The 20851-nt window shown below is 46.7% G+C and overlaps 2 protein-coding genes across 2 annotated transcripts in view; both read left to right on the forward strand.

The window, feature by feature from the left end:
* LOC112627419 (E3 ubiquitin-protein ligase HERC2-like) overlaps positions 1-20851 on the forward strand; it is a 213049-nt gene that overhangs the window by 51272 nt on the left and 140926 nt on the right. The window lies entirely within an intron of this gene.
* On the forward strand, positions 1317-20756 carry LOC112627420 (E3 ubiquitin-protein ligase HERC2-like). The gene is made up of 5 exons (XM_025389652.1): positions 1317-1486; positions 1530-1863; positions 2704-2875; positions 20384-20538; positions 20631-20756. The coding sequence occupies exons 2-5, from the start codon at positions 1700-1702 to the stop codon at positions 20641-20643; spliced, it is 504 nt and encodes a 167-aa protein (XP_025245437.1). The 5' UTR covers positions 1317-1486; positions 1530-1699; the 3' UTR covers positions 20644-20756.

The following is a 20851-nucleotide window of genomic DNA, read 5'->3' on the forward strand; positions in this document are numbered from 1 at the left end:
AAAGAGCAAGTGCATGCACCCCCCACCCCACGCCAGCCACTACCATGGAACACTGAGTACGAACTTAATTCTAGAAGAACAAGAAGTTAGTGTAGTGCTCATGTGACAGCCGTGAAACACAGAATTGACTGGAACAGCTGTGCTAGATTTTGGCCTGTTGAGTGAGGGATTAGAAAGGGGACAGTGGCATCTTCTCTCGCTGAGGGCTGGGAAGCCTAGCGGGAGAGTAAGGGGAGTGGGGGGGCTCCTCTGACGCGTGTGTGCGCCCAGGCGAGGATGCGGACCTCTGCAGTGAGCTGTTGCAGGAGTCCCTGGATGCCCTGCGAGCACTTCCCGAGGCCTCGCTCTTCGACGAGAGCACCGTGTCCTCTGTGTGGCTGGAGGTGGTGGAGAGAGCGACCAGGTTCCTCAGGTCCGTCGTGACCGGGTGAGTTCTTTCCTTTCTTGCCTTCTGCTTGCAGACAGCTGGCCTGCTGGAGGCTGGTTCTTACCACCCTCGCTTTAGAGCTAAGAAGCCTAGTAGGTTGGTTTCTCGCCTGTTTTCAGCGGGCTCTCGGTGCTGTGATTCCGGGTCTGGGTTCTCAGCTTTTCTGGTGATTCGATTTATGATACTCTGACTAGACCCAGGAAGCTGTGATACTAAATGAGACGACGAGGGAGGATGCTTAGAGTTTTGGCCATCAGTCATCTATAGAGGGTTGAGCGCTGACATTGTGTGTCTCTCTGTGATGATTAGGAGCTGCTGTTCTGAGTGCAGAGTGGCACTTGGCTTGAAGTCTTATAGATAATGTGGGAGTAAACAACTGCTCAAGATCAAATTGTTTAGTCCTGTAACTGATGTTTTTAGTGTAAAAAATTTTGAATAGGAATCATTTGTGTGTAAGGAAAAACATGAACTCTGGTCTTGGGTGCTAGGCATTGTTGTTAAGGTTTTTAAATGTAAAGGAATTCAACAGGAAGGACAGATGCAGAGGAAAAGTGAGGCTGCTCCTCACTCTCCTTGCCAGAGGTCAGCACTGTGCCTTCTTCCAGCGGGCAGGAGGCCTTTGACGTTTGCGCCTCCGGCTCTGAGTCCACTTCCTGAGTCCACTGCCTGCTGGTGAAGGCATCACCACAGAGTTTTAACGCTGGAGGCCCTGAACATAGGCTTGGACTTGATTTCAAAAATTCAGCTGTAATACTGATGCCATAAGATCTTTTTTCTGCAGTCTTGGGATAGAATTTTTAAGTATTTATCATTGAGTAACATAGAAAAGTGAAAAATATTTTATTGATCAGAGATAGAAAGTAGTGTAGACATTTTGCCTCCAGATTCTCAGGTGGTTTTAGAAATTGGTTCTCTGATTCTGTAGGTGAATGTTGATACTGTTATAGTCTTACACGTCATTGAAACTGTAAAAGATAGCTAGATAGTCTACTCATGTTTTTGATGATGAGATAAATTATTTTGTGCTTCGCACACTTGGAGTATGTCATCTACTGTAATATGGTATATTACATGGTATATATTATATAATATGGTATATTACATGGTATATTAATGAATACTTAAAATATAGTTGTGTAAGCTGATTAATCATATACTTTAAAATCTCTGAATAAATCTGAGTAGCAAGTCTCAGAAACTTGATTCTAAATATTAAAAACATTTCCTTCCTTGGGAGGGAGCGTGTAGGAAACGTGCAGTGTGATTGTAAACATGCTGTGTGTCTGGAGGTCGCGTTGTTCCTGCATCCACTGCTTTCATTTCAGGGATGTTCACGGAACGCCAGGCACCAAAGGGCCGGGAAGCATCCCCCTGCAGGACCAGCACTTGGCCCTGGCCATCCTGCTGGAGCTGGCTGTGCAGAGAGGCACGCTGAGGTGAGGGCTGGCACAGACTGGGAACGCTTTGGGGAAGTGCCTCAGTATCCAAATACCTGTTGCATTGTGTGCATTTCACTGAATCATTTGTGACTGCAGCAGATGTGTGGTGCTCTGTAACCAGAGAACCACGTCCCAGAGCTCGCTCTCTCTTTACCTTTTCATCACTTGCTTTTTTATGCTCAGTTTTCTAGCCTGGTAACTGTTCTTTCTTTCTTTTTTTTCTTTCAGTTTACCTAACTTAATTATTTTTATTCCATGAATTTAAGATCCTAGATCGTTCATGTAAACGTGCTCTTTGAGCTTCTTTTTTTTTTTTTTTTTTTTTTTTGGAGGAGGAGTCTCGTTCTGTCGCCCAGGCTGGAGTGCAGTGGCGCGATCTCGGCTCACTGCAAGCTCTGCCTCCTGGGCTCACACCATTCTCCTGCCTCAGCCTCCCGAGTAGCTGGGACTACAGGCGCCCGCCACCACGCCCGGTTAATTTTTTGTATTTTTAGTAGAGACAGGGTTTCACCGTGTTGGCCAGGATGGTCTCGATCTCCTGACCTCGTGATTCGCCTGCCTCGGCCTCCCAAAGTGCAGGGATTACAGGCGTGAGCCACCACGCCCGGCCTCTTTGAGCTTCTTAACTGGTCTTTCCTATCAGCAGAAGGCGATGTCTTGTGCTAAAATCTCCGTGGCAATTCAGTGATTTAATTACCACAGCTTTACTTTCGTTTCCTTTCAGATCCCAAGTATTTCTTCACTTCTATCTAGATGTGTTTGCTTTTATTTTTGATCAACCATGAAGAAAAAAAGTTAATGTGTTTTTACTAGGAATGAATATCTTTTCTCCTTTAGCCAAATGTTGTCTGCCATCCTGTTGTTGCTTCAGCTGTGGGACAGCGGGGCACAGGAGACTGACAATGAGCGTTCCGCCCAGGGCACCAGTGCCCCGCTTTTGCCCTTGCTGCAGAGGTTCCAGAGCATCATTTGCAGTAAGGATACACCCCACTCCGAGGGCGACATGCACGTGAGTGTCATGATCGCACTTTGTGTTTAGGTGGCACTCGATTCTAGTTATTTTTTAAGCCAAACCAGCGTGCATGTCCACGTCAGTGTTTTTCTCTGTTGTGTGTGTGTTTGGTGGTAACAGCAGTGAGTCAGATGAGACAGGTGTGGGAGGTCACTTGTTTGTGGAGAAGACTCGGTTTGGCTCAGTGAGCACTGAGTTCCTTATCAGCGGAGAACCAAGCTTGAAACACGCACTTTTAAATCAGTACCAGAAAAGAACAACAAAAATGGTGGTCTGCCTTGTTGGTCCTTCCTGTGTGCTGGGCTCTATGCAGGGTATGTCACCTGAGCTGTCACTCTGTTGAGTACCAGCTCCCCGCTTAACAGGTGTGGATGCCGAGCTGGGGAGGAGCAGGTGTGTGGGGTCCTGGGCCTAAACCTCCAGGATGCTGGTCTTTACAGGTCAAGTACAAGTTGGATTTTGCCAGTCTTTTCAGGAAAGTCTTAGGCATTTCAATATCGTGCTTTGGTTTAATTTTTCTATTATTTGGCAGTCTTTTTGTTTTTTTTTTTTGAGATGAAGTCTTGCTCTGTCGCCCAGGCTGGAGTGCAGTGACGTGATCTCGGCTCACTGCAGGCTGGGCCTCCTGGGTTTACACCATTCTCCTGCCTCAGCCTCCAGAGTAGCTGGGACTACAGGTGCCCGCCACCACGCCCAGCTAATTTTTTTGTATTTTTAGTAGAGATAAGGTTTCACCGTGTTAGCCAGGATGGTCTTGATCTCCTGACCTTGTGATCCCCATGCCTAGGCCTCCCAAAGTGCTGGGAGTACAGGCGTGAGCCACCGCGCCCGGCTTATTATTTGGCAGCCTTTAAACTAATGATAATAGGGCTCTTCTGCCTTTTGAAGAATTAGAGCTGTGATTTAATTTACAAATGAAAGTAGGTGTTCTCCAGAGTGGGATATTAAAATAAAGATTTTGGTTTTAGCTTTCAAGGCCAGCTTGAGATGCTGTGCTGGGTTTCCCCAGAGGTGGTTCTGCCTTTCTCCAGGGGTCCTAGGCCTGTGGGGTGGTTTGGTTGTGTTAAGTAATCTGTGTGGATTCAACTTACCTGTGGTATCATAAATGTATACATGCACAGTCAATGTTGTGGACATGTATACCACAAACTTAGACAGTTACCCAGTTTATATGCTGCATAAATATGTAGATGTGTAGTATAACTGTATCATCAACATTGTCATTTGATGTGTCAGATGAGTCAATACCAAAATATAAAGAGTGGTTAAAGGCTAATTGTGTCACTTTAATTTTTCTGAATGTTTGTTTACTTTTCCTTTCTAGCTTTTGTCTGGTCCCCTGAGCCCCAACGAGAGTTTCCTGAGGTACCTCACCCTTCCACAAGACAACGAGCTTGCCATTGACCTGCGACAGACGGCGGTTGTCGTCATGGCCCACTTAGACCGTCTGGCTACGCCCTGTATGCCTCCGCTGTGCAGCTCTCCGACGTCTCATAAGGTGTGTGCAAGAACCACGTTCTCCATGTGTTTTGTGGCTAGTACCACTTCTAGGTTGTCATCCTGGGCCCGTGTGGAGACTTGCGTTTTCTGGTGTTGGTGGGGGGAGCTGGCCTGTGGTTTTAAATGTGTTTGCAGTTGAAGGTGTTATCCGTGTTGAGAGTGAGTGATGAGCAAGCTGAGGTGCACAGGCCTGGGGACCCAATCTGGGGGCCAGGTTCTAGGTTCAGGTGGCACAGCCCCAGAGATCTCCCCTTTATCCACAGCCCCAGGCCCTCCCACCTTCTGCAGGGGGTTCCACAGCCTTCTTTATACTCTCAATGCAGACTGTCTTAGTATGTAATGCTGGTTATGGTAGTGACAGTATAATTCTATATTCTATCTGTCATGTAATAGTAATGGTAATAGTAGTGATCTGCGGGTGTGGAGCACCTGTAGGGTGCAGGCCCGCTGAGGACCTCATGCACGCTCTTGTGGATCACTATGTCAATGATAAAACTGCCTTTGGGAATGGTAGTGAACTTTCCTAGGGTAGAACAGTAATCCTAGTTTTGAATCCAGATTTTTTTAACATTTTATTTCTAATATGAAGAGTATTTATTTTGTTTTACAATAAAAAAAAAAAGAGTCACATGGTTCAAAAATCAAACCTAGGCAGAGACACACTGTCGCTTCCCTTGCCCACCCCTTCTACCCAGTTTCCCACCTGCCCCCTCACTTTTCAGTCTCCTCTGTAACCTCCGTGTTCTCTGGAATGAGTACCTAGTGGTAGCAGGTGGCATTACTTGTGTTGCTTATTGTTTTTTACTAACCATATATACTGGAGTACTTTATCAGAGTGTCACTATTTGTTTTTATAAAGTAGCTTACTCTTCAGTGTGCGGATGTGTCTTTTTTTTTTTTTTTTTTTTTTTGAGACGGAGTCTCGCTCTGTCGCCCAGACTGGAGTGCAGTGGCCGGATCTCAGCTCACTGCAAGCTCCGCCTCCCGGGTTTACGCCATTCTCCTGCCTCAGCCTCCCGAGTAGCTGGGACTACAGGCGCCCGCCACCTCGCCCGGCTAGTTTTTTGTATTTTTAGTAGAGACGGGGTTTCACCGTATTAGCCAGGATGGTCTCGATCTCCTGACCTCGTGATCCACCCGTCTCGGCCTCCCAAAGTGCAGGGATTACAGGCTTGAGCCACCGCACCCGGCTGCAGATGTGTCTTTTATGTGTTTTTCTTTAGTGAGTCTCTTATTGGTGGACACTTGGGCTTACTGCCACAGTGTTGCTATACAAGTAGTGCTGAGGGTCGGGTGTGGTGGCTCACGCCTGTAATCCCAGCACTTTGGAAGGCCTAGGTGGGCGGATCACCCGAGGTTGGGAGTTTGAGACCAGCCTGGCCAACTTGGAGAAACCCCGTCTCAACTAAAAAATACAAAAATTAGCCGGGCTTGGTGGCACATGCCTGTAATCCCAGCTGCTCGGGAGGCTGAGGTAGGAGAATCACTGGAACCTGGGAGGCAGAGGTTGCTGTGAGCCAAGATCGCACCATTGCACTCCAGCCTGGGCAACAAGAGTGAAACTCCGTCTCAAACAACAACAATAACAACAAACACAAATAGTGCTGCAGGGCCTGCCCTGAACACGTGTGCTCCATGTGTGCACACGTGTGTGCCTGTGCACATGTGCAGGTGGGGATGCACCCAGTGTGGGCTGGTTGTCACCAGGTTGCTCCTGCACAACTTGATTTTTTCTCACCACCAATAGGGATGCTGGTCTCTCTGCCTCGTGTGTGGGCTTTTGGGATTTTGCCTCCTAAAGCACAAGATGGTGACCCTGATGTAGTTTGAGCATTTTAAAATATATTAGTATTTAAGGGCCATTTATAGTACTTTTTAATGGGCTCTGTTAAAATGAAATGCAATGGAAATGGAAAAATAACGTGTTCAGTTGCTTCATCATACCTGTTAAATGAGGTAATACAGCGTGGTACCAGCCATTTTGATGTTTTGAATCTGCATATTTTCTCTTTATTTGCTTTGTTTTTGTCTTATAATATCTCAGTGTTACTCCCAGTCGTTTTTGTTTTGTTTTGTTTTGTTTGTTGCTGTTGTAAAAGAAAACGTTTACTTTCTTACAGGGATCATTGCAAGAGGTCATAGGTTGGGGGTTAATAGGATGGAAATACTATGCCAATGTGATTGGTCCGATCCAGTGCGAAGGCCTGGCCAACCTGGGAGTCACACAGATTGCCTGTGCAGAGAAGCGCTTCCTGATTCTGTCACGCAATGGCCGTGTGTACACACAGGCCTACAATAGTGACACACTGGTGAGTGTTCTGGGCACTGTGCCTGCAGTGTTCCCTTGGGGGGCAGGGTCTGTACTGCAGATGCACAAACTGTGGGGTTTCTTTCAGCCATTTGATTTCTGAAGATTGATTAAGTTTCTGTTTATTGTATATTATGTTTAATAATCTCAGTTTTAATATTGTCAAGATTTGGGTTGTGAAGATTAGGAAGTCCTTTCAGTGAAACTCATTGCTAATCATGAGATTTCCGTTTGTAAACTCACTTTACACATGTAAACTCATTTGACTTTGGGGCCAGGCAGGTGACAGATGAGGGAGTTGGGCCTCATGGGGATAGTGGCAGATTGGGACGTGGCATGTTTTCATTAAAGCGGGGTGTTCCTCCCTGTCGGCTGCATGTCTCTGTGGCATGGGGCTAGCCTGCCCAGCCCCCGCATTGGCTCTGGTCCTGCCTGGCCCCCGCATCGGCTCTGGTCCTGTCCCGGCTTCTGCATCGGCTCTGGTCCTGCCGTGGCGCACTTGGAGGCTGCCCGCTGTTCTGTTGGTGCTGGGTGGGAAGGGCTGGAGAGCCGGCCCCGTGGCCCCCAGAGACTTGTGCCCCACTTCCAGTTAGAGCAGGCGTTGCTCGGGGACACATGATAAAGGAGAGCTGCGCTGGTTTCATTTTCCTTGGACTGATGACGACTTTTCTTCATATTTTTCCTTTTTTAGGCCCCACAGCTGGTCCAAGGCCTTGCGTCCAGAAACATTGTAAAAATTGCTGCGCATTCTGATGGTCACCACTACCTGGCCTTAGCTGCCACTGGAGAGGTGTACTCCTGGGGCTGTGGGGACGGCGGACGGCTGGGCCATGGGGACACTGTGTATGTATTGCTCATTCCTGTAGGGGACACACTCCTCTTTTATGTTGCCATATCCTAAACAGGCTGGAGCGCAGAAGCGTGTCCAGGTGTTTGCCAGCTGCCCTGACGTGTAGCGCTGGGTTGGAGCGAGACACTACGATATGCTGCCTCCTTGGTGATGGCTTAGGAGCTCTGCCCGTGCGTGGAAGGCAACAGGAATCGGCCTTTCTGCTCTTCTCCACCCCGTGCAGCCTTGGCCGCCTTGTCTCTACTCAAATCGCATCCCCACTGTGGAGTTTGCCAAAACAAATCCCACAGCACTGTTCCTTCATTCACAAACAGTTCACCCTGTCTCCCATAGATAAGGTTGTCACCCTTTCCTTGAGCCATTAGATTATTTTTACAGGAACGAAAATCAGCAGTTTCTTCCTAATATTATCCTATTCAGTTGAACCTTTTATTGTGAAAGAACAGAAATAAAATAGAAAGTTGTTACAAATGCCAGGTTGTAAAAATTGAGAGGTCTGCCAGCCCCATGGAGTGATGGGAACCCTCTTGTACTTTGCTGTTGTGCGTGGAACTCTGGCATTAGGTTTAAATGAAGGATGTATGTACAGACCAACGCAGCAAGCCCATTTCATGCGGTCCAGAGTCCTGAGCACGCAGTGGGCAGTGCAGAGCTTGAAATAAGCCCTTGTGTTCCTTGAGAGGAGCCCACAGGGCATGGCCAGTGCACACCACAGGGTGGAGTTGAGGGCATCATTGCCGACAGCATCCGCTGGGAAGATCCCAAACTGGGAGAAAAGCAGAGTGATGTGTATTGTGCGGTACATGTATGCCAAGCTCAGAACAGCCCAACCCTGACAGTGTTGTAAGGGATTCAGACAAATGTTGTAAAACGAGTGAAAAAGAAAAGATTGATCTGCATGGAATTTATAGCTGTTACTCTCACACTGGATCCTAAGGGCTGGGATTGACATGGGGTTCACTGGACTTGAAAGGCATCGAAGTACAGGACGGGGTGGTATGTCTGCTTACTTCCTTTATGGTATTTATAACTGACTTTGTGTAAAATATTTCGTAGTAAAGCAATTCTCAGTTGAGAGTAAGTGCTGGGATGAGTAACTTATTCCTTATTCTAGGACTTCAAGGAAGGAAGAGAGATCAGTGCAGATGACAGAAGCTGGAGATAACCTTTTGGGGAAGTTGAAACTTAAGCTGAATAAGGGAGAGGTTGTACTGGAGTAGAGTCATTGGGCTGTCTCTGTGTGCGCCTGTGCCACTGTGTGTGTATTTTGCGAACTAGTAGGTCACAAAGTGAGTAAAACCATGTCTTTGGAGAGGCCTGGCTTCTGTAGATTCTCAAGAAAATGTCATCCGTCATAGGAATATATTCTGGATCCTAAGAATAGGATATTTTGCTAACTTTGCAATTTCTTCGACTAGTAAGACTTCTCTACCCTCATCCCCACTGCCTCATACTTTTCATTTGTAAAGTACAGATTGCCGAGTGCTGGCTTCATTCCATCCACATTCATTTAACAAATACATGTAAGTGTCGGTCGGCTTTATGAGGCTTACGTACAACCAGACGACTGAGTTTCGGGTGTAGAGTTGGGTGGGTTTTGGCCAGTGCCCTCAGCTAGGGAGTCACCACCATCAAGACATGGGGTGTGCCCGTCGCGTCCAGGGCCCTGTTTGTGCCCTTTGAGTTGATCCCCACTTTCTCCCTCCAGTTCCTGACAACCTCTGCTCTGCCCTGTCTTGTTATTATTTTGTCTTTTCCATAAGTTAATATAAACAAAGCCATACAGTGTATGGTGTTTTATTTCTGGCGTCTTTCACTTAGCTTGATGTCTTGAGATCCAACCACGTTGCTGGGTGTGTGGGTAATTCCTTCCTTCTGTTGCAGACGAACCATGGCTTTTTTTTGGTTTTGTTTTGTTTTTTTTTTTTGAGACGGAGTCTCGCTCTGTCGCCCAGGCTGGAGTGCAGTGGCCGGATCTCAGCTCACTGCAAGCTCCGCCTCCCAGGTTTACGCCATTCTCCTGCCTCAGCCTCCCGAGTAGCTGGGACTACAGGCGCCCGCCACCTCGCCCGGCTAGTTTTTTGTATTTTTAGTAGAGACAGGGTTTCACCGTGTTAGCCAGGATGGTCTCGATCTCCTGACCTCGTGATCCGCCCGTCTCGGCCTCCCAAAGTGCTGGGATTACAGGCTTGAGCCACCATGCCCGGCCTGGACCATGGTTTTGAGCCATTGTGAATTAAGCTGCAGTGGACTTTACAAGTCTCTTTTTTTTTTGAGATGGAGTTTTGTTCTTGTTGCCCAAGGTGGAGTGCAATGGGGCGATCTCAGCTCACTGCAACCTCTGCCTCCTGGGTTCAAGCGATTCTCCTGCCTCAGCCTCCCAAGTAGCTGGGATTACAGTCACCTGCACCATGCCCAGCTAATTTTGTATTTTTAGTAGAGACAGGGTTTCACCATGTTAGCCAGGCTGGTCTCGAACTCCTGACCTCAGGTGATCTGCCTGCCTTGGCCTCCCAAAGTGCTGGGATTATAGGGGTGGGCCACCACCCCCGGCCTATGGTACAAGTCTTTAACAAACACTGTTTTTATATTTCTACTGGATACCATGCTTGGCATCGGGTTCCAACTTAACAAAAAGTCATGGAGGTGTTAGGTTTTGGAATTCTCTCTTCCTTATTTTATAAGGTACCTGGAAGGTGAAACTGGCCTGATGCTGTGATGGTCTAAATTTGGGTAGTGAATTTCCTTTGCTAACACTAATAAGAAATAACACCAAGAAGAAGGGCATTCATGATTGTTCCCTTCCTCCCCAAGGCCTCTGGAGGAGCCTAAGGTGATCTCCGCCTTCTCTGGAAAGCAGGCCGGGAAGCACGTGGTGCACATCGCTTGCGGGAGCACTTACAGCGCGGCCATCACTGCCGAGGGGGAGCTGTACACTTGGGGCCGCGGGAACTACGGCCGGCTGGGCCACGGTACGTCTGCCCTGCATGAATGGGAGCATGCAGCAGGAGGTGGCCTCTTACAGGACTTAGTAATGGCCGTCCTATCTCTTTGAAGGCTCCAGTGAGGACGAGGCTATTCCGATGCTGGTAGCTGGGCTTAAAGGACTGAAGGTCATCGATGTGGCGTGTGGGAGTGGGGACGCTCAAACCCTGGCTGTCACTGAGAACGGTATGTAGAGCTCTCGCCACCCAGGACAGGGCCTCGAGGACACGCTTGGCAGCTTCCCTGGAGGAAGTGAGATGAGTACAGTGGGCCTCACGAGGCCGCCCACCCTGTCGTCCAGTGGGTGTGGGATCAGTGGCATTGGTGAAGAGACCCCGGTGATTACTGGGCTTGTTTGCCTGGGGCCTGTCAGCTGGTTAGCAGCTGCCGCCATTCCTGTGTGGGCATTTTATTTTTTAAGAATGAGAGCTGGAATGGAGTGGTTGACACTGAATTGTCTCTGGTTAGTATTATTACATTTCTTAACATTCGGCCACTCTTTTTTTTTGTTTGTTTTTTTTTTGTTTTTTTTTGTTTGAGACGGGGTCTCGCTCTGTCACCCAGGCTGGAGTGCAGTGGCCGGATCTCAGCTCACTGCAAGCTCCGCCTCCCGGGTTCACGCCATTCTCCTGCCTCAGCCTCCCGAGTAGCTGGGACTACAGGCGCCCGCCACCTCGCCCGGCTAGTTTTTTGTATTTTTTAGTAGAGACGGGGTTTCACCGGGTTCGCCAGGATGGTCTCGATCTCCTGACCTTGTGATCCGCCCATCTCGGCCTCCCAAAGTGCTGGGATTACAGGCTTGAGCCACCGCGCCCGGCCAACATTCGGCCACTCTTGATTCCGTGTGGTAATCCCTGCTAAGTCTTTCCGTGTTCTGTAGTCTGACGCTGCGGTATCTGCTTGCTTTGAATTTTGCTTTTGTGTTTGTGTTCCTAACTGAGATCATCCTCATCTTTTTTCAAGGGTACATGATGAGGTTTGATGGTTAAAGTCACGTTAATTTTTTAGAAACGACTCGTCTGTCAGTATTGTGGGCGTCTGTCCTTGGCATCTTGTGTGTCTCTGGCGTTGTGGAGTCTTTCTGTGAAATCGGCTGGGACCTGTCAGCTTGCTTTCTCTCCTGCAGAAGTTGAATGGCAGATTGATAATTGAGTGACTTTTGGGCATTTCTTAGGTGAAAGATGAAAAATCATTTCAGATACTTCCCTATATGTTTAGGTCCCGCTGCCATTGCCGGGACAGACATTGTCAGAGCCATCTTGTTTCTGCTACGGTGAGTCCTAGAGCAAAGGTGGTCTCCTCTGAAAGGCTCCTGCTCTCAAGGAGCTTTCAATTGGACATCTCGTCATTTAAAAATATCTATTTTATCGATATCGAGTGAGGGGTAGACCTTAAAATATTTCCTGGTTAAAAGTTTTGTGAGGTCGGAGCTGTGTCAGGAGACTAGCCTGGCGTTCTTTAGTGTAGTTGCTACTTTAGGTGAAGTGTGTGATGATATGTCGAGTAAACTGCCTTGAACAGGCTGCGGACAGTGTCTTCCTCACACTGGTGTTTCTTTGGTGCAGATCTTGTAGGGAAGTGTCCCTGCTGTGCTGTTAGTTTCAGAGGCGACTGTTACGGTAGAGGTATCCTACCCTGCAGTCTGGCCTTGGGGGACAGTGGGAAATGCCCAGGCGGGCTACGTGAACAGCATAATCTTCAGCACAGCGTGTGAAAGTGCACCTCTGATCTCTGTGTGCGGATCTGCTGTGCTGCTTTCATTGACCACGTCATAGTGTGTCATCTCCAGTTTCTGGTTCGCTCGGGGTCGGCCTGCTTTTGCAGGTGGAGTTGTATTGGTGTGCAGGCCCGCCCACTCATTTACGCATTGTCTGTGGCTGCTTTCCTGTGACAGTGGCACAGCTGGGTCGTTGGGACAGAAAGCCCACCGAGGCTAAAAATATTTACCGTCTGATCGTTGAGGAAAATATTTGCCTCTCTTTAGTTGTTACAAAATAGAATGTGGGAACTTGTGGAGCAATCTGATATCTTCTCTGGTTTCTTTTTCCTGATCTTTTACAGTTTTCACCTTTATGTAATTTCACTTTTTTGTTGTTGTTGTAAGACAGTTTCGCTCTGTCACCCAGGCTGGAGTGCAGTGGTGCAGTGGTGCAGTCTCGGCTCACTGCAACCTCCACCTCCCGAGGTCAAGCAGTTCTCATGCCTCAGCTGGATTATGGATGTTCACCACCACGCCTGGCTAATTTCTGTATTTTTAGTACAGACAGGGTTTCGCCATGTGGCCCAGGCTGATCTCGAACTCCTGGGCTTAAGTGATCTGCCGGTCTCGGCCTCCTAAAGCGCTGGGATTACAGGCGTGAGCCACCGTGCCCAGCCTAACAATTTTGTTTTTTAGCAATTCACTCTCATTAAGTTTTTGCATAGTTTTCAGCTTAGTGTTCACAGTAAAAATAAAAATATTTACTTTTGCAATTGCATTTTATCCCTTTATGTAATATTTAGTCAACTTACGTAATTATGCTGATATATGCAGTTGGGAACACATACACTGGTACGGCTGACCAGCGGTCATTATGGTGGCAACAGAAACAGGCAGGCAAACGGGAGGGCAGTCTGCAAGCATCTGCAGTGTGCCGGGCCCCAGTTACTGTGGTTATGGAGGCAGTGGGCCTTTGATTCTGTGAAGCAGTTAACATTGAGCCCAGGCTAGTAAGAGTCAGGACTTGGTTTTTCATGGAATGAAAACAAAAGGAGACTCAGCTTTCCCTTTCTTTATTGCTTCTATTACCAACCTCAAGTGTCAACTAGGTTTCATTTGCTCAGTGGCCACCCTTTTAGTGTTAACTATATACATGGGTGGTCTAGATTAGTGTGCGTTTTTCATTATATTATTTTCAGTCATTTAAAGTTTTTCACTAAAGTGCAGAGTTGTTGTTATTTAAATGCATTTGTATTTTTTAGGGCAAGTGTGGTCTTGGGGAGATGGTGACTATGGGAAATTGGGCAGAGGTGGTAGTGATGGCTGCAAAACCCCAAAGCTGATTGAAAAGCTGCAAGACTTGGATGTGGTCAAAGTCCGCTGTGGAAGTCAGTTTTCCATTGCTTTGACGAAAGATGGCCAAGTTTATTCGTGGGGAAAAGGTGACAACCAGAGACTTGGACACGGAACAGAGGAACATGTTCGTTATCCAAAACTCTTAGAAGGCTTGCAAGGTGAGTGCAAATGTAAACTGTTAAAACCCTTCAGGACAATTTCGTTAGTAATCTTTTAAAGTTTGCAGGTTTTATGTTCTTAACCTGACTTTCCGTGAATGGACTGTCACTAGAAACTTTGACTGCCAGCTTGGTATAGGTGTTGATACCAATTGGAAAGTGGGTGTGTCTCTATTACAAAATGAGTTGAATTACTCTTCCCAAATGCAATGTAAACCCATTGAGTTTTACAAACATCGCTACTTTCTGTGGCAGGCACCCATGCATCACTCAGCAGGCTGGACTCTGGAAGGGTTCCCTGTATGTGGTGAGGTCACCTGTACTTGTACTGCAGACACACTGAGACCGCGAGGGTGCGTTGTGCTGTGGGGCCACATCAGGAGGTGGGATTGGGTCCACCTGGGACGCTCTGATGTGAACTCGTCCTTGGTGGGTGATTCCTGCTTGCTCAGTTGCAAAGGTGTCCAGCGTGCATTGTGGTTGGAGGGAACAGATGGAAGCCGAGGTGTGTAGATATGAGTGCCGGCGCCTTCAGTGTGGGCTGCGGCTGCAGGCAGAGAGGATGGGGGCCTCCGCAAGAAGACCCTGAAATTCTTCTATGGTGTTCTCACTAGGGATGTTACGCTGCTGGAAGTTGGGGTGGGGCCATCCAAACTGTGATGGTGGAGGGATTCTTCTAAGGTAAAACTGGACTTTTCTGTACCACTTGGCCTAGTGGTTGGGAGATAGTCTTCATCCTAGTCGAGAACTGGTGAAGGGCAGGCAAGCTGACAAGAAAGTAGGGAAGAAGGGAAAAGGCAGCGAGAGGTACATCAGATGGACTCTTCAGGGTTCTCTCTCTCAGGGGTGGGCGGCCTTTTTCTTAAAGGGCCAGATTGTTTTTGAAGCAGGTGGACCTGGCTGTGTTCCAACACCAGTGTCTTCACAGAAGCAGGCCTTGGGCTGCGCGGTGTGTGGGGGCTGTAGTTCGTTGGGTCCTGATACTACACACATTCTTTGTGTGTTTGCTTCTTTACCAAATGGGTTTGGAAGTGGAACTTCTAAGTGAGACTTGCCAGTTCCTTTCTCCATTGGTTTTATTTTAACGCATGTTAATATCTCGATGACTGAGAGTTTTGTGTGCCCATACGGTATGTATTATGTTCTGAGCTTCTGAGATAAGTGGCAGAGTAATAAGTTTCCTCTGTGTCGTTGAATGGTGTTTGAATTTCATGTGCCTTCTTGTTTATATTCCCCTCCATTAGTGTAGGAAAGCTACGATGGCCATTATAGAAATCTTTTACTTTCAGAGTATTTACATTACTGTTGAAAAACACTTTTTTTTCTTGCTGATGTTGAAGTTCCCAGGATAGAATTGTTCCCCTTACGGTTTTTCAGCCGAATTGTTTTAGATGTTGACCTTTCTGAGCAACACCCTTTGTGTTGACCGTGTTAGATTTACCAGCAAGGAAAAATAGAATATTTTGCTAAGTGTTTAAATAGAAACAATGTTTAAAATATTGATATCACCTGACTCTGAGAGAACAATAGGTTTTTCTTAGGAAGCCTTCCTCAGTGAAGAGTGTGCTGTGCATTGTTACATCTGGGATGGGAGAATATGATCTAATAGTTAATTAAAAGCACCAGTATTGTTTCTCTCTGAATGAGAATCTGAATGAGGAGGAGAAAAAAGAACAGATCGTTTTTCGTATCCTAGCATGATCTTTGTAGGCTGTGGGTCCTAACAAATTGTAGCTGACAAAATAGAGGAGTTTTAATAACACACCCAAAGCAAATGAATTGTGCTTAATATTAAAGCAACAGGTTACCCTCAAGAAGTTAATGTTGAAAGCTCTCTGGCCTGAATGGCCTAGTGGAAATACCTCTGTTGCAGCAGAAGTCCCAGGCTTGAAGCTGCATCTGCAACCCTCTTTCCTTGTAGGGAAGAAGGTGATTGATGTGGCTGCCGGCTCCACCCACTGCCTGGCTCTGACTGAGGACAGCGAGGTCCACAGCTGGGGGAGCAACGACCAGTGCCAGCACTTTGACACCTTGCGCGTGACCAAGCCAGAACCTGCAGCATTGCCGGGACTGGACACCAAACACATAGTGGGAATTGCCTGTGGGCCTGCCCAGGTACGGAATATAGAGCTTGATTTGGTGTTTTGGAGGATTTTGGTTTCCAGTTGTTCATTACCAGTATGTAGAAAATACCACTGAGTTTTGTTTGTTGCTCTCATGTCCTGCAGTTGTGCTAAACTCATTTGTTATGAGCATCATTGTAGTTTCCTTGGGTTTTCTTCATGAACAATTATACTGTCTTTATAGAGGGGCAGTTCCATTTCTTCCTTTCCAATCTGCTTGCCTTTTATGTCTTTTCCCGGCCTGATTGCCCTGGCCAGGACTTGCGGTGTGAAGCTGAGTAGGAGAGGTGACAGTGGGCGCCCCGCCTTGCTCCGGACTGTAGGGGAGGGCAGTTCAGTCTTTCACCATCGGCTGTGATGTTGGCTGCGGGTGTTTATGTAGATGCCTTATTCCCAGATTAAGGCAGTTTCTTTAATTCCCCCTTTTAGAAGCTTTTAAAAAATCCTGAATGGATGTTACAATTTGTTAAATGCTTTTAATCTTCTCAAATGAAATGGTCATGCAGTTTTCCTTCTTTAGTGTGTTAGTATGGTGTATTACATAGATGATTTTTACTTTTTTTTTCTTAAACATTTTTTTTTTCCTTTCTTAGAGATGGAGTTTCACTGTGTTGCCCAGGCTGGTCTTGAACTCCTGAGCTCAAGTGGTCTACCTGTCTTGGCCTCCCAAAGTGCTGGAATTACAGACGAGAGACACTGCACTGGCCTGATTTTTAAATACTGACCAAGCCTTGTGTTACTGGCGTAAACATCACTTGGCCACAATTTACTACTCTATTTCTTTTTTTTTTTTTTTTCCTGAGACGGAGTCTCGCTCTATCACCCAGACTGGAGTGCATTGGTGCAATCTCAGCTCTCTGCACCCTGTGCCTCCTGGGTTCAAGCAATTCTCCTGCCTCAGCCTCCTGAGTAGCTGGGATTACAAAATACAAAATTTTTGTATTTTTTTGTTTTTTAGAAATGGGGTTTCACCATGTTGGCCAACCTGGTCTCCAACTCCTGACCTCACATGATCCACCCTCCTTGCCACCCCAAAGTTTTGGGATTACGGGCGTGAGCCACCGCGCCCGGCCTCATTCTGTTTCTATATTGTTAAATTTGACTTGCTAACATGTTGTTGAGGATTTTTCTGTCGATGCTTATCAGGGATGTTGGTTTGTGGTTTTTTTCTTTGTATTATACTATCTTGTCTGACTTTCAGTGGGGAAAGCTGACCTCATACAAAGTATTGGCATGTGTTCCCTCCTTTTCCATTTCCTATAGGGATTGTGTAGAATTAGTGTTATTTCTTCTTTACATGTTTTTGAATCCATCTGAGCCTGGAGATTTCTTTCTAAAAGATTTTACGCCGGGCGCGGTGGCTCACGCCTGTAATCCCAGCACGTTGGGAAGCCGAGGCGGGCGGATCACCAGACGTCAGGAGTTTGAGACCAGCCTGGCTAACATGGTGAAACCCCGTTTCTACTGAAAATACAAAAAATTAGTCGAGCTTGGTGGCATGCGCCTGTAGTCCCAGCTACTCAAGAGGCTGGGGCAGGAGAATCGCTTGAACCCGGGAGGCGGAGATTGCAGTGAGTCAGGATCGCACCACTGCACTCCAGCCTGGGCAATAAGATCGAAACTCCGTCTCAAAAAAAAAAAAAAAAAAAAACAAGGCAAACAAACAAAGAAAAGATTTTTCAACTTCAATTTCTTTAATCGATATAGAACTATTCAGGTGACCTGTTTGTTTCCAGGAGGATTTTCCTGGTTTGTGGCACTCAGACATTGCTTTACTTCATCTGTGTTGTCTGATTTGTACGTGTCAGGTTTTCCTTAGTATTCTCCTGCTAACCATCTGAAGCCTGTGGCGCCTGCGGTGATGTCCCTTTGTTCATTCCTGATACTGATAATTTGTATCTTTTCTGTTTTTTTCTTTGTCAGTTTTTCTAGCATTTTTCAATTTTGTTGATCTTTTCATAGAACAATCTTTTAGTTTTATTAATTGTTCCCTTGTTTTTTTGCTTTCAATCTCATTGATTTCTGCTTTTATCTTGTCATTTGTCCCTTTGGCTTGTTTTGTGTTCACTTTGGTCTTTTTCTAGTTTCTTAAGTTGGAAACGTAGATTGCTGATTTAGACTGACCTTTTTTTGTAATATATAATGATTTGATGCTGTAAATTTTCCTCTAAACAGTGCTTTAATCAAACCCACAAATTTTGGTGTGTTTCAATTTATGTTCAAAATATTTTCTAATTTCTCTTGAGAATTGTTTTTTGATCCATGGATTATTATTACTATTTTTTTTTTCTGAGCTGGAGTTTCGCTCTTGTTGCTCAGGCTGGAGTGCAATGGCCTGATTTCGGCTCTCTGCAACCTCTGTCTCCCGGATTCAAGCGATTCTTCTGCCTCAGCCTCCTGATTAGCTGTGACTACAGGTGCCCGCCACCATGCCTGGCTAATTTTTTTGTACTTTCAGTAGAGATGGGGTTTCTCCATGTTGGCCAGGCTGGTCTTGAACCCCTTGCCTCAGGTGATCCCCGCACCTTGGCCTCCCAAAGTATTGGTATTACAGGCGTGAGCCACTGTGCCCGGACTGACCCATGGATTATTAAGTATGTTGTTCAGTTTTTAAGTGTGTGTAAATTGTTCTGTTCGTGATTTCTAGTTTAATACCATTGTGAATGGAGAGCAAACTGTATATGATTTCATTTCTTTTAAATTTGTTAAGATTTGTTTTATGTCTCAGGATATGTTCTCTCTTAGCGAACATTCTGTATGTGCTTAAAAAGTATATGTATGGCTGGGCGCGGTGGCTCACGTTTGTAATCCTAGCACTTTGGGAGGCTGAGGCAGGTGGATCATGAGGTCAGATGATGGAGACCATCCTGGCTAACATGGTGAAACCCTATCTCTACTAAAAATACAAAAAAAATTAGCCTGGCTTGGTGGCGGGCATCTGTAGTCCCAGCTACTTGGGAGGCTGAGGCTCCAACTTGGGTGACAAAGCGAGACTCCGTCTCAAAAAAAAAAAGTGTATGTATTTTGCTGTATTTTGCTGTTGTTGGGTGAAGTGTTGTATAAATTAGATCCAGTTTATTGATGGTGTTCTACAGTTCTCCTAGATCCTTGCCGATTGCTTGTTCTCTCACTGTGAAAGGTAGTGTGTGAGTTAAATGCATCTAACAATTCATTGTCTAGTTAGAGTTTCTGTTATACCACTTCAAGTGGATGGAGGTCCTCACTGCCATCCATTAATGTGCATTAATCATTTTGAGAGTGAAAAGATTGTTAAAAATGCTTTTACTTTTTTAGATATGGCCAAATGAGATGGGGCTATTGAAATGGGCGGGAAGATTAGAAGCTGACAGTGTGTGACCTAGACACCCATGAATGCCTTTGGACTGGGCGGTTAGAGGGATGATAGGTGATAATATAAGGCGGCTCCATCACACATGCTGGGGATTCCTGTGGAACAGACCAGCAGCTGCTTTTGGAGATTCATTTTAGATTGTTGCGTTTCCTCTTAGAGCTTTGCCTGGTCATCGTGTTCTGAGTGGTCCATTGGCCTCCGTGTCCCTTTTGTGGTGGACATTTGCTCAATGACTTTTGAGCAGCTGGATCTCCTGCTGCGGCAGGTGAGTGAGGGGATGGACGGCTCTGCGGACTGGCCCCCGCCCCAGGAGAAAGAGTGCGTGGCCGTGGCAACGCTGAATCTTCTACGACTTCAGGTATTCATGATTTCCCTTCTTCTTGCTCCTTTTATAAGTGACTTAGGAGTTTGTAAGAAGGCTTATGTATTTTGAAGGGCATGGGTTTTAGCCTGTTCAGTGAAGTATTTTAAAGTAAGATTGTAATGCGCTAATAATGGACGTGAGGCTAAAAAACGTGATCTGGGCCGGGCGCGGTGGCTCACACCTGTAATCCCAGCACTTTGGGAGGCCAAGGCGGGTGGATCACGGGGTCAGGAGATCCAGACCATCCTGGCTAACACGGTGAAACTCCATCTTTACTAAAAATACAAAAAATTAGCCGGGCGTGGTGGCGGGTTCCTGTAGTCCCAGCTACCCCGGAGGCTGAGGCAGGACAATGGCGTAAACCCGGGAGGCGGAGCTTGCAATGAGCCGAGACTGTACCTGTGGCAGCTTTTTTGGTTACATTGTGGCCATTATTTCTGTGTTTGGTGCAGGTTGTTGGGGTGGGGTGGAGGTTGCTGTTGCTAGTTATTTAGCTCTTCTGCTCATCTTGAGCTTTTCCATATACATGTTTATAGTGGGGTTAAAAAAATTCCTCTAGAAAATACTTCAGCTATTGTGGGTAAGAGGTTTTTTAGTCCAGTTTTTAAAAATACATAAACTGAGAAGTTGGTTGTTTAAATAATACTTCAAAGTGAGTTTTATTCAGTGTTTAATAAGACTTTGAAATTCATTCATTTTTAGGGGTTCTAAGTGAAAATTGTTTTTCTCCTTTCAGTTGCATGCTGCCATTAGTCACCAGGTTGACCCGGAATTCCTTGGTTTAGGTCTGGGCAGCGTCCTCCTGAACAGCCTGAAGCAGACGGTGGTGACCCTGGCCAGCAGCGCGGGCGTGCTGAGCACCGTGCAGTCGGCCGCCCAGTCCGTGCTGCAGAGCGGCTGGTCCGTGCTGCTGCCCACCGCCGAGGAGCGGGCCCGGGCACTCTCTGCTCTCCTGCCCTGCGCAGGTGGGCTTGGGGAAGGAACAGGAGAGGGCATGGGTCAGGGTGCTGGGAGGGGATGGCATTTCACTCAAATTGGCACGCACTTTCTATTTCAGTTTCAGGCAATGACGTGAACATAAGTCCAGGTCGTCGATTCATGATTGATCTTCTGGTGGGCAGCTTGATGGCTGATGGAGGGTTGGAGTCAGCCTTACACGCAGCCATTACTGCAGAGATCCAGGTATGGCCTTGGAGGCACACGTGACCTGGTGGTGCTCTGAGANGAGGTGCTTTTCTAGGTTCTTGAATGCCTCTCCGTTTTCTGAGGCTGTGTCAT

Source organism: Theropithecus gelada, chromosome 7a, assembly GCF_003255815.1.
Source record: "Theropithecus gelada isolate Dixy chromosome 7a, Tgel_1.0, whole genome shotgun sequence".
Taxonomy (NCBI): domain Eukaryota; kingdom Metazoa; phylum Chordata; class Mammalia; order Primates; family Cercopithecidae; genus Theropithecus; species Theropithecus gelada.

Excerpts from the sequence above, each read along its gene's own strand:
- LOC112627420 (XM_025389652.1), top strand. The coding sequence starts at position 1,700 with ATGCTGTGTGTCTGGAGGTCGCGTTGTTCCTGCATCCACTGCTTTCAT. Across the intron at positions 1,864-2,703 it reads GTGCAGAGAGGCACGCTGAG|CCAAATGTTGTCTGCCATCC; the intron begins GTGAGGGCTGGC and ends TTTCTCCTTTAG. Across the intron at positions 2,876-20,383 it reads ACTCCGAGGGCGACATGCAC|CCTGAAGCAGACGGTGGTGA; the intron begins GTGAGTGTCATG and ends CCTCCTGAACAG.